Raw genomic sequence first — 13,565 nt, forward strand, 5'->3', positions numbered from 1 at the left:
ACAGTTGTATAAGGTTTGAACGTCAAAAACTGCTCGAAAAGGTATAATGTTGTAAGATTATATAAAATAGCTTTTATCAAACAAATAATCTTTAATAACATTTATACAAGTTATGTGAAAATTACAGTTAAGTCCTAAAAAGGCAACATTTAAATTTTATATGTCTTCAGACTTTTTTTTCTTTATTTTATGCAGAGACAACCTAGTACTGAAATTTTTATTTTACAGTTCTTTCTTTACATAATTTTTCTTAAGACGTTTCGTTTAAACAATTAATTAGTATAATACACATTGAATTGAGAAATTATTGGTAAAAGGCATAAATATTATATAGTTATATAATTGAAAAAGTAATGATTTCATAAAATTTACATGAGTACAAATGTTTGTTCGAAACGTCTTTCAAAAATGTATGTAAAGAAACGTCAATAAAATAAAGATTCAGAAAACTGAAAAAAGTTTCTTCTTACTTCATAAGGGCAATATTGTTTGGTGAATCCAATATCTCACATGACCATCAACGTTTTACTATTGTGATTATTTTTTCGTAATAGTGTGCTTGCTTTGGGATGAAAAGTGTGTCCCTAAGCTACACACAGACAAATGCACAAAACTGGTGAGATTTAAGCTTGAACAGTGTTGTAGGTTGTGTGTCGCTGTTCGGACGGTGAGATCAAGCTGGCAGATTCCAGGCCGTCCTCAAGCGTGCTCTGGCCTCTCAGCTGCTTGTTGATGTTGCTGATAGAGTACCCTGCAACAAACTTGGCGTTGAAGAGTTCTCATCAAGTTTGAATAAACACTCATGCCACTTTCTCTAGTTTAATAAAAATCTAATGCAAATCATAAAAAATTGCATAATTATGTTTATTAAAACTGTCCAACAGAAGAGCTGAATAAGGGTTGATCATTAAAAACTGAACTGCACCAAATACGCCTACACATAACATACAAGGATATGCATTATATTTTAAAGAGAACCTCTGAATTTTATCTTTTATAGCAAAAGTGAAAAAAAATCTTAAGTCAATACAAACCCAAAAACAAAGTTAGGTATTTTATGGATTGTTTCTTCTGTCAGCTGCAAAGTTGATAAGCTGGAGCTTAGCCGTTTTGTAGTCTGGATATTTAAGCAATCGATATGCTGCTTCAGTGTACTTCTTAACGCAGGAAGTACGCAAAAATGCAAAAAAAATTAATTTTAAATGCATTTCTACTCCACAAATACATAATATTTAATAAAATTTATATTAAACATATTTTTAATATTACGTGTTTTTTTTTAAAATATTTGTTTGACTCATTGTGCACTACTGTCCTCTACATTCTACCATGCAAACATGCGGATCAAATTCGAAAGGGAAGAACAGATCGCTTTCTTACCGACAACTCCGAAATGTTCCTTAATATCTGCCTGTACATCGGACACATCCCACATGGCCATGAAAGCGTCGCACAAGGTTCTTTTTTCCACCAGATCATTGACGTACACATTGTAAGAGAATACGTAGTGATGAGCTAAGGCTGCTATAAACATCTCGATGCAAATAAGAAAGTTCTGGGAACAGAGAATTAAAAATTCTGCAGCAAAAATACTAGACGTTTAGCTTTATCCCTTCGCCAACGAATGTCGATTACAGCGACTTATTAATTTTTATAGTATCGACTCTGAAGTTCAAGTTTTTCAGTTCTGGACCAATTTTAAATTAAAAATTATAAGACTTCCAAAACATTTTGGTCTAAATTTACTAGTGAGATTCATATTTGCTTAAATCTGTTTAAATTTATTGTCTATTTGGAGTTTTAAAATAAGTTTTGATTATGTCTAAATACAATAAAGGAAACTCTAGTTTTGTCATTGCTAACACATCTTTAGAAAGTAGCAACGATGAATTTTACGAGGCAGCTCGCAAGGGTAGCAAATGAAGACAAAGATGACGATACATCAGACAGTGTCAACTCACCAAGGTTCGCTTGGAAAGTTCTAGGAAAAACGATGAGAGCCGGCAGATAAGGATGAATAAACTCTCTGGGACCAAAAAACACTCCCTTTTAATGTTCTCCCTGATATTCTGACGAAGACTGTCCTAAATTAAAAAGTTAAAAGATTTAAGGTAGGGTGTATTTCCTACCAACATCTGCCAAACACCCAGATTCTCCAGGAAACGAAGAGAGCCGATAGTCAGAGACAAAACCCTTAGTGTCGAATATAAACCCTTCCCGCAACGCCCTCCCAAGATATTAAAAAAGGCGCACCTTAAATTAAGAAGCAGAAAGGGTATTATGAATCCTCAAGTATTTTTAACACATAATCTACAGTTTAAGCAAGCTATGTTGGATCCGTTTCGGCAAGAATTAAGTTAAGGGGTGCTAATGACCATAGACGTCGATGCGCCGGCAAAAAAAAAAAAAATTAAGTGTATTCGGGAGAGGCGTTCTTCAAGGGAATACTTGAGGGATTTGAAGCTCTGGGATTTCTTACGACATTGCAGGCAGATCAGAAGGCTGCTTCTTGTGTACGTTCTGTTTTCTCCATTAGGCAATGTGTTTTTCATCGATTTATTATTTTAAAAATTTCAAAAAAACCTTCAATATCCAAATAAGGAAAATCTTCTAAATTTGTTACTTTATTTTAATTTTTTGTAGAGACTAAATTGTAGAGCTTCCCTTCTAAATCAATAGCAACAGAAACAGTAAAACGATTTCATAGGTTATAATTTACGAGTATGGAATCACATTTTATTTAGTGAAAATAGGAACTATCATACAATATTTACTCAGAATTTCAGCCTAGATGGGCGGATACACTACCAAAAAGTACCATAATATTTATTTAAATTTCTAAAACGGCTTACCTGAACTTTATTTGAAATAGATGTGACAGATTCATTCTCCGTTGCAGCTGCTGTGAACCCCAATAGGCCTGCAGATGTGGCCACATATATGAGCACGCTCTGGCTGCAAAAACAGCTGAAGTGAACACTCACATTTCACTTTCTTTTACTCCATTTATAGGGATAATAACTAACTTGGAGTTATACAAATTATAATTTTTACTGAATACATACAGATGAGCTAAGTCTGGAATTATTTTGCCTGACTATGGGGAGGTAGTCAATTGATAAATGCTGGAACAAAACATGTTTGCCAGCCTGAGCTAAACTGATACAACACGGGGCTAATTTTTAAACTAAGATTACATTAACTCTTATTTGAGGCTTTTGCCAAATAAAAAAAGCTATAGCCAAAGAATCCGTGATGTGCTTTTTTGAAGTCTACAAAAACGCACATTAACTTTTTCACGAATTGCCGCCTTGCGCCAACCCACACACACCGCTTTTGACCAGCAGTCTTAGAAATTTTGTCCGCTTCTAATCACATATTACTATTAATTTTGTAAAAGCGCATATCTGATAAAAGTTTCTTTAATAAGAGGAGCTTGCAAGTATTTTTACTGAACAGTTATCCAGAGAAGAACTTCAAATTACAGGATACATGTTTTTAAAGAGTTAATTCACATTTACATGATCTGAGAAGGCTTAAAAGAGTTTTTAGTCCAATGCGGCAAGTTCTACTGATAATTTTTATAGAGTAGTTAAAAAAAATGACCGTTTTTCAGCTATAAAAATCTGAGGTCCTCAAAACCCATGTATATAAGTTTGATTTTACGGGCACCGAATTATATTAATCATTGGGCTGTATATCTTAATTAGAAACTCAGGCCTTTTATATTTTTAATGTTTAGTCCAACGCAAAAAAAAAAGTGGACAGGCAGTGAAGCTACGCTGATTGTACGTTGAATACAAAGTCTGGTTGTTGTTGATCAACGTACTGCCTAGCTCGATGGTTTCGAAAATAACGTACTCGTTATATGCCGTCAGAAAAATCAGTTTCATGGTGGACAAAAACAAATTATCTAAATGTTCTAGTAACAAACATATTTAGCGAGGTAAAAGACTCACAAACAGGACAAACAATGATGAAAGGTCCCAAACTCTCCACGATTGCAAATAGTGTAAAATTCATCATAATTTATTATATAAGAACTACTACGGTAGCATCTAATTTTATTCTTAAAAGAAAGTCGTAGTTTGGCAAATAATTCTTAACCTAAAAATCATAGTATTATCTACTTCCACCAACCAACAAAACCAACAAAAATTCTACCCTTGGGAATCAGCTTGATTCACCTGTCTGTCTTTCTCTATCTACCTCCTTTAGCAAGACCACAACTTTGTCTTTCCAACATTAACTTGAAGACCGTTCGCGCAAAGTAAGTAGTCAATAAGCTCAATTTAAATATCACATCAAAAAAATCCACTGACAGGATAATCGACTGTAAACAATAGGTTATTTTGCTGATTAATTTTCAATCCCAAAAAGCCCCATGACTTCTAATAATTATGAACAAAGTCACTCAGGATACAGAAAACAAGAAAGGTGAGAGGGTCTTTCCCTGAAGAACCCTTGAGTTATATTCACATCTCCAGAATATTTCCTCAAAATTAATCATAATGCTCGCTCGCAGATATTCGAACAGTACTATTTTTGAGTGTAAAATTAATAATAGTAATGATAATTTATTGTACTATTTTTGATTTTTGGGGAGAATAAAAAGTTTGAAGTATAATAAATTGCGCTTTAAAAACGTTAGAAGATGCACCCTTTACGAACAGAGGCTTCTGTCTGCTCAAATTCCCACCAGTCCCTCCTTTGTACATAGCAGTACAAATTAAATTCATCAGCCCACAAAACTGATCTCCTAAACTGAATATTAGCAAACATTTTAGCCAAAGAACACACTCCGCATTTCTCTGAGTTGGTTGCGTCTTCCTGGCAACAGACGACCACAATGAAAGATCAAATTCACGAATCATTAAAAAATTCTGAATATAATGCATCCAAGCAGCAGGAAAGTTGAAATAAAATTCACAATTAACTTTCTCTACTTAGCGAATTAGCTCCAACCGAATAGAAAGCCAAGGAATGCTTGAGCAAGGATCCAACAGACTACAGAAATATTTTCTTACAATAAATTTACTGTCGCTTTTAATAAAAGACAATATCTTACGTCATCGTTTTAGACCTCTTTTTAGGTAAATTTTACTTACAAAAATGAAAAAAACACTACAGCTTTGATGCAAACAAATTTGCCTATCGGCTCCATCGGCCGCAATTCCTCCCGGTTAGCTTTGTAGAAGAGAACCAGGCAGTACATAGCGATGAACTGGGAGACGTTGTTCACGGCTAGAATGTAAGGGAAGGCGACGTTCCATCGGAACTCTCCTTCACCATAGCAGCCTTTCTGCTCGCATATGCTGGAACAAGTCAGATGAAGTCAAAAATTTCATATTATTGAGTTTTATGAAGAGTCTCCAAACTGATAATATTATGTTTTAGGATGTATCTCATAAAAAACTAATAACAGTAAGCGCAAACTTTATTTTATTACTATTGTTGGTTCTATAATAGGGTATTTCGGCCGAATAGAATTGTTGAATAACTTAATGGTAGGATTTTTCAGTTTTTTTACTGTTTACTCGAAAAGTTCTTTGAAGTTCACAAATTGAGGATAGAGGCCTATAGCTTTTATAAGAACTGTTTCCAACGAAAATTGATTTTTTTTTTTGTAGGTTCTCAGTTATAGTATTAGGCTAGATTTTTGAAAAATTTTGTTGCGAAAATTATTTTTGGTGAGTTTGAATTTTTCTGCGATTTAATTTGCTAAGGGAATGAAGTGTGTTTACAACTTCAAAGAAGGGAAGCAACAAATGACTAACTGTCATCCAGGCGTAATTAAAAACTTAGCCAAATTGTAACTACATATCTTGCCCGCAAGAGATAAGTGGATTACTTTTTTAGGAATCTAGGCATCCCTGCAGGCATTCTAACTTAACACAATACAGACACCTCTAACACTCACACAACATCCTCAGGGCATGCAGAGAAGTTAATAAGTGAACTATTTGGGTTTATCCAGAGGCAAACCACAAGGAAACAATAACTCAGCCCAATCCAAGGCGGAATGCACTTGTGTCGAGGCAAAGCCGCGAAGACCTAGGCGCCCCCTCGGTGTAGGTGTAGGTAGCCTTTCCTGTATAAGGCAGGTTTGGAAGAGCAATGAGACTTCTTCAGAATGTCCGCTTAGTTTCTATCTTTTGAAAACTCACTTTCAAAAAAAGTTTTAGGGTCGTAATAATCTTCAATAGAAGTAAAAGGAAAACTTTGAATCAAGTAGGCAAGAAAATATATGCTACATTTCTACAGCGTTAGTTTGGAGATTCAGTAACAGATCTTTAAAATGAGCAAAGTAGACAATGCTATAGTACTGACAAAGCAACAGCCGTCGTCAATGGTCGGACCACAGTGTACTGCAAGATGCCATGCTTGCAATTATGCACCAACTCCCTGAAAAATAAAATTCACTCAAGTATTAGGAACACATAATAAAGAGGAAAATAAAATCTCTTCAATTTAAGTTTAAAACTTGACAGAGTTAATTAGAAACTACGATATAAGCACACTGGGTCGCTGTTAAGTCGTGCAGACCGATTACGCGCCTCGACAAAATTATTGCTGTTAATGATAAAATATAACAAATTATTACACAAATCTTCCAATCTTTCAAGAAGTTTAAATTTACTAAAAGTAATTTTTAAAAATTCTTCAGAATTTATGGCATGCAGTTAGACTTTTTTCATCCTACTGATCCTGCTAGCTATTTATGACTCCAATTTTTAAGACTGTTTACTACAATAATTAAAACTGTTCGGTAGGACAAGTTGTATGGTAGGACGGTTGATCGTCGAAAACTGTCCAAAAAAACGTAACGTTGAAAAACACCCAACTTTGGCAATTTTTTTCTCTTTTTCTATATATAATAGATGAGATCCCCAAATTTTCTTTAAAATTTAGGGAAAGTCGTTCTTTATAAGGGAAAAGTTTCAAAAATTCTTCTTCTTGTTACTTTTTTTGTAGACAACGAAGCGCCTAAATGTGCCAACCGATTTTCACGAATAAATTGTTTTTGTAGGTGATTTTGTTGGTGTACGAAAAGGTAACAGGGACTAATATTTAGGCGAAGATCTGGCAGTTGTTCTGAGGGACACCTCTCTAGCTACGGTCATTGGAGCTTTTGGGATGGAGAGGCAGATACTTAAGTCCAACATGCAACATACAACTCCTCGCAATAAGAATGAATGAATGAATAATAAATTTATTTACAATACTTTGTTTACATATGTTCACAAAAATAAAAATAAAGAAAGTTTGAGGTTTCAAGCTTGGCGCCTATAAATCTCATACACGTTAGTGTATACGTTCTATTTACGGAGCTCAAGTGTGGGGGGCCAAAAATTTAATGATGTGGAAAAATTATTAGTATTCTTTATTAAGAAAGTCTTTAAATTGCCAGTAAATACTCCAAATTATTTATTACACCTTGAGACAAAGCTTTGCCCATTATTTACTTTCACTCTTAATTTACATCATAAATATATTCTAAAAGTACTGGAAATGCCTGATTTCAGATATCCGAAAATTCTAGCTCAGTTTACTATCAGAAAAAATTTGTATTGGTTCAAGATTCAAAATGAACTGTTTCATTCGCACGGAATTCGATTTGATGTGGGTGCTGTCAATCCAGAAGCTCTTAATAATAGCTTTATTAAATTAAGAAAACAGATTAGTTTTAAATTTCTGGAAGATTGTGTAAATGCAGCAACCTCGTCTAAAACCTCAGTAATATATAAAGATCTAAAATATAATTTAAACTACATAAATGAGTGGCCCTCCATAAATGATCTTACCTGGATAATAAAAGCGAGAGGCGAATTAATTAGTTTGAACTACAAACGTTATGTAACAAGCACTTCATCCCTCTGTTCGCTTTGTAACCTTTCACAGCAGGAGGACATCTACCACTTCATTGCAATCTGTCCAATCCTAAAAGAGTTTCGCGTGAAGTGGTTGAAAAAGGCTGCACTTACGCGGGAAGAATTAATAAACTACTTAAATGGCGCCGATTTTAAAGCTTTGATTAATTATTGCAAAACGGCCTGGCAGTACAGATATTTCCTAGTACAGGAATTTAATTATTAATCTTTATTGCAGAAAAACCCTATACGTTCCCTTTCATTAGTATTGGTTTTGTTTATAAATGTAATAATATTTTTATTTTTGTTCGTTTCCAAGTTAGAAGTACCATCTTATAATTTAAATGCAGAATGTTAATGGTTTTATTTTTATTATTTATTTTTTATTAATGCCAGCTCCCTCTGATGGTTTATAAAACCAAGAGTATTATCTTTAAGTTGTCAGTGATTGTTTTGTTTTGTTTATTTCTTTTTAATTTGGCTTAATAAAGATATTATTATTATACGTTCTATTTTACCTATCAAATATTACTCTGTCAAGTTAGACAGCCCTCATTTTAGGAATCGGCCATTTCCCTGAAATACAAATGCAATAGGCGGCCCAGGAACTCAAATATTATTGCCCAGCTCTGAACCTCACACAGACGTAATGCTGCTACATACCTGACACTTAAAGACCCCGTCCGAATTACAGTGCTTATAGAAGTATTCAGGCTAAATTATAAGATTGTGCTTACCTGCCCATCTTCCAATTTGGCAGCCAACACAAAGGGAAATAATGTCTCACTTGTGGTTTCAAAGCTAGATTAATCTCCAAGTCCATTTCTTCGTTTAAATAGTTGAACAGATATACTAGAAAGTTGTAGATTACATAAGCTTCATAGCACTCACGGGCACTGTCCACATAGATGCCCTGTCCTGAGTACACAAGTCCCAACCACTGAAACAAATGCGAAACTACTCTTAACATGTTAAAAACCAAAATAATAGTTCTATCGTACTATTTAGATTAGTACTCCTAAACTAAAACTTACAGTTTAAGAAGTCTGGTGTAAGGTTGATTAAACGACAAAAGGTGCACAAATCAGCACGTACCCAACGTTTCCTTCATACTTCATCTCGTAATTTCAGCTAGTTAGAAACGTTCAAAAAAGCTTATGTATTTTAAACTACTGTTCATCTTTTAATTGATTGATACTTTAATTCAAGCGGCAATAGAGTATTGCCAGTTTTAGTCATAATTTTGTTATTTGTTTTATTGCTTATCTTTCAATCAAGAGACTAGGTCATCTTCAGGGCTGTGGAACATGTTTTAAGGAAAAAATATTACAATTAACATAAAAAAATCAGTAACTCAGTACCTAAACAGTCAGGACAGAAGACATAGCAACCTTAAAAGTTAACACCCACAATGTGCAACAAGTTACAATTGTCTATTAGTTTATTAGTTTTCAGTAAAATATGTTCTACAGCCCTGAAAATGAAGTAGTCTCTAGTTCAAAAGCTTTTCACTACAACATATATAAAAATTATGACTGAAACTGGCAATAATCTATCTTCCCGTTACGTATTTTATTTGAATTTGTTTATACTTTTTTCCCTTATAGTTGTGAACTGATCTCTCTTACTACTTTTGGCACCTAAACATCCGCGTTATAGTCATCAAAAAATTCATAATTTTCATATATTTTTACCGAAGATATTAAAAACACATAAAAATGCATACAACTTTTGGAAATTTTCGACAATTGGTATCATTTAAATAATTTAATTGCATTACATTTACCCTGATGGTTTTTTAGAAGCTATTAGATGTCCCAGACCCTTATGTTGGCCTTGACTCCAAACGAAATTTTGTATTATACTCTTCATACAGTTAATAGAATTATATGATTAGTTCTCAGGAAAAAAGTTAATATAAAACAAGTGACATTAGAGCATTTATGTAAATGTTATACTCATTACTAATCATTAAGTTACTTATTAAATTTACTAATTTAATTATTTGTCTTTACATCTCCTTTATACCTTCCCCTCACTCTTTAAGTGGCGGCCAACACTGCCTGTTCGGCAGCATGTGCACAGAACGTGTGCTAGAGGTTTTGATTCAACCACTTTCCGTAAACCCCCAATCAACATCACACGATCTGCCCTGATCCTTTTTTCCCGACTTAAGTTGTACTACTAAATACAAATTTTTAAATCAAAGTTAGACCAACCAAGGGCATCTAGCCGCTCGTTGGCAAAAGTAGACGTTCACTATTTGAAGTTTGATATTTCAATGTGTAGAGACAATCTATAAACTATCTCAATATATGAATGTCAGTGGGTTTTAAGAACCATGGAACATGTAAAGTTATAAAAACTGCAATTACATGGACCTGTGCATTATAAATGGCGGATATATTAGAGCCATGTTTAAAATGAGACCCATAAAAACTCCTACCGACAAATCCATATTCAGATCTTAAATCAAGTGTTTTTAGATACAACTTAACAACTCGATTTCAGAGAGAGAGTGATCTAACTTACCCCATTGAGCGCATAGATAGGAACCATCCACAATATTCTGAAAACATACGAAGTAAGATTAGTCAAGTAAATACTAGCTTCTACAACGAAATTAGTACATTATATGTTCCGAAAGACACCCCTCTACGTAAGGCTGTTAGGGCTATAGACTGGATAAATTATTACTTCCGGCCAGAATTCGCATATAAGTGAATCCTACAAGCCTCTAATGACCAAGGCAAATACATACCTTCAGGCTGTACCGCCGTTAACTGGACGTGAGTCTTGACCCAGACCAAGTCGAGTGACTATGCCTTTCTTAGAACACGATAGGCTGACGAAAACATATTCACAGGATGAAAAAGGAAATTGCAAACTATGACAAGAGTGGAGGAAATAATTTTTTACTTCCTATCTGATTGCGTTGCAATCATTAGTTTGCGATATAAGACTTCTGAAACATGAGACCAGAGAAAAATAATATAAAACGGCTAATGAACCTCTTGGCATTGAAAAAAGAAATTTTTTGCTACAAGACCTATATGTAAACGCAAAGCCTCTTTTACATCAGTGCCTGAGGGAAAAGGCTTGCCCTATGTTTTATAATCTAATAAGGTGCATAAAAAAAACGTTGATCTTCCTAGGATCTACGTACTCTAGAGTACTGTTCATTATTTTAGGAGACCGAGTCATTGCTTCAATAGGATGTAAAAATAAATGCCAATTTCAATCATATTTTGTATAGTGCCGAGTTTTCGACCAAGGGACTAGGTCATCTTCAGGGCTAATTGACAATGTAATATTTTACATCATTAAAGGGTGTGTGTCATGAAATCATGAGCAGATTAGACAGAAGACACACCAAACTTTAATTATGTAAAATATTACATTGTCAATTAGCCCTGAAGAAGACCAGCCCCTTGGTCGAAAAATCGGCACCATAAAAAATACAAAATATGACTGAGATTGGCATTTACTTTTCCATCCTATCTTCCTAAAGTAGTTGCCTGGACATAAGACTCCACCACACTCGTCCGATGTTTAAATCGCATATACTAAAGACCTTTATTGGCCAAAGCTACTGAGATAGAATTAGTGGTCTAATTTAAATCTTACAAGAGTACATAAACAGAAATTAGTAGTCGAACGGGTTTTCTATAAATTCTAAATCCAAAACTGGGCAGAAAATAGAAAAAGACATTATCCAGATTTTGTAAATCATAAATAAGTATTGTTCCAGCAAGATATCGCTCAGTCTCACATCTCCTTCAGTCTAAAGAAAAAAATGGAAGAATTTGTTTTCAATGGAAATGGCATTGGAACTTCTTCTACAGCAACTTTACGGTCCAGTCTTAGCACCATCCGTCTATTCTTGTTGTTTACAAAGCCAAGAAATAATACTGGAATAGAATGGCCAAAAGATACTTTACAACAGGCAGTCACAATGGGCTTTGTTTAAATGAAGTTTTATTGAAAAACGGTCAATTTTTTTATTCACTTCACTTAGTAACCTGGATTTCACTCACCTAATAACATGTTTCTGTAATGAAGGCCTCGAATAATACACCATATGCATAGTTATTTCCCCTATAGAAACTGGCAAAGTTAATATCACAAATATTCCACCAATAAGTGCAGTTTTTTCCTCTTTAGCAACTTCACGTTTTATAGAAATTATAATCAAAGCTGGCAAGGCTACTAACAGTACTAATATATAAAGAATCACATGACTTACACGTAGAATGCGTTTTAAACTGCAATTATACATTCCGTAAATATAAAAAAAATAATAATATTAGGAGTAAAAATGCATTAAATCTAAATAAAATAAGCGATAAATATTCATATCATGTATTTGTTGACATTGTGGTAGGTTATTACTAATATTGTAACCTTATCATTCACTAAAGATTCTTGTTGACATTGTGGTAGGTTATTACTAATATTGTAACCTTAAAACCTTATCATTCTCTAAAAATTCTGACGGAGTTAAGTGTCCTTAAAATTGTTACTTTACAATATTTAGAGAACTTAAGAAAGTCGCATAACTGAACCATTCATTCGTAATAAATTTAAAATTTCAATAATGATTTTCGAATATAAACAATTTTTTGTTCTGATTTATTTAACTGTAAAATCATAAAAAATATTTTTTGCTATCGGACATTTCTTGATACCCTCATAAAAAAGAAAGGCCTCCAACAGCCATTTTTGCACAAATTGTGTGACCTTTGATGAATTATAGATAAAAAAAAAGTAGTCTGTAGTTCAACAATATTTCATTGAGTTCTTAACATTTTGAAGATAGATATTGGTACTCATAACTTAGTGTAATGTGAGATAATTAAATTTAACAACCTACATTTCTTGTGCTATTCCACCGACAAGATTGATATTTTTCTCAATCTTAGAGTTAGAAGTCCTTTTTAATTGAACAAGTTCTATATGCCTAGTTCTGAACATCACAAATCCAAATATTGCTACCTAATTTGAGTATAATATGAGATAATTATATTTCAACTTTCTATATTTCCTCCTATATCAAAACTAACGTGTTTGTTATTGTTGCTAATTATAAAGATCGAAATAGTTGTTAATTAAGCAAAATTTCAATGAGTTCTGATATTTACCTCGTAAGAAGTGCCACACAATTTGAAAGTAATGTGAAACTATTAATTTCAGTTCGATTTGAGGAGAAGCAAATTTACCATGTTACAAGTTATGAGAAGATAAGCAGACCGACTTCGACCGATAGTAATCCCAATATCCTCAGATGTTGATAATTATATTGAAATGAATTCAAGAACTATTATTTATTTGACGCCAGTTTGATCAATTCTAGCAAGAAGTAACCTTATGATTTTCAATGAACAGTCTGAACAGAGAGCGCTTTGTGCTTAAGCACAAAGTTCTGAGAAAAATAACTTCTCTTTGAGTAGACAAAAGGTTTAATGGTACGCAAATTTAAACGAACGTCTGACTGAGCGATTGTCAGTTTAATACAAAATTTGTTTCAGGAAGGGGAAAATGTGCTTTTACAGAATGTACATATGTACTGCAACTAAGTACATTTTCATTGTGTGATATGTCATTTACTCCAATTTAGACATTGGTCTCTCCGAGAAATATGAAAAAATAAGACTTTTTCAATTATAAGCTGCTATTGTTATTATGGAACGACAT

General features: G+C 33.6%; 1 protein-coding gene across 1 annotated transcript; it reads right to left on the minus strand.

The window, feature by feature from the left end:
* Positions 1–478: 478 nt before the first annotated feature.
* Positions 479–12,294, minus strand: LOC141459269 (transmembrane protein 184C). The gene is made up of 8 exons (XM_074138126.1): positions 11,909–12,294; positions 10,404–10,440; positions 8,609–8,811; positions 6,331–6,405; positions 5,109–5,315; positions 2,853–2,955; positions 1,381–1,555; positions 479–751 (listed from the first exon to the last, which is right to left on the minus strand). The coding sequence occupies exons 1-8, from the start codon at positions 12,148–12,150 to the stop codon at positions 624–626; spliced, it is 1,170 nt and encodes a 389-aa protein (XP_073994227.1). The 5' UTR covers positions 12,151–12,294; the 3' UTR covers positions 479–623.
* Positions 12,295–13,565: the final 1,271 nt, after the last annotated feature.

Source organism: Rhodnius prolixus, unplaced genomic scaffold (genome assembly GCF_049639745.1).
Source record: "Rhodnius prolixus isolate KJV_2025 unplaced genomic scaffold, Rpr scaffold_11, whole genome shotgun sequence".
Classification (NCBI taxonomy): Eukaryota; Metazoa; Arthropoda; class Insecta; order Hemiptera; family Reduviidae; genus Rhodnius; species Rhodnius prolixus.

Excerpts from the sequence above, each read along its gene's own strand:
- LOC141459269 (XM_074138126.1), bottom strand. The coding sequence starts at position 12,150 with ATGTATAATTGCAGTTTAAAACGCATTCTACGTGTAAGTCATGTGATT. Across the intron at positions 2,956-5,108 it reads GTAGTGTTTTTTTCATTTTT|CCAGAGCGTGCTCATATATG; the intron begins GTAAGTAAAATT and ends CTGTTTTTGCAG. Across the intron at positions 1,556-2,852 it reads CTATTTCAAATAAAGTTCAG|AACTTTCTTATTTGCATCGA; the intron begins GTAAGCCGTTTT and ends CTCTGTTCCCAG.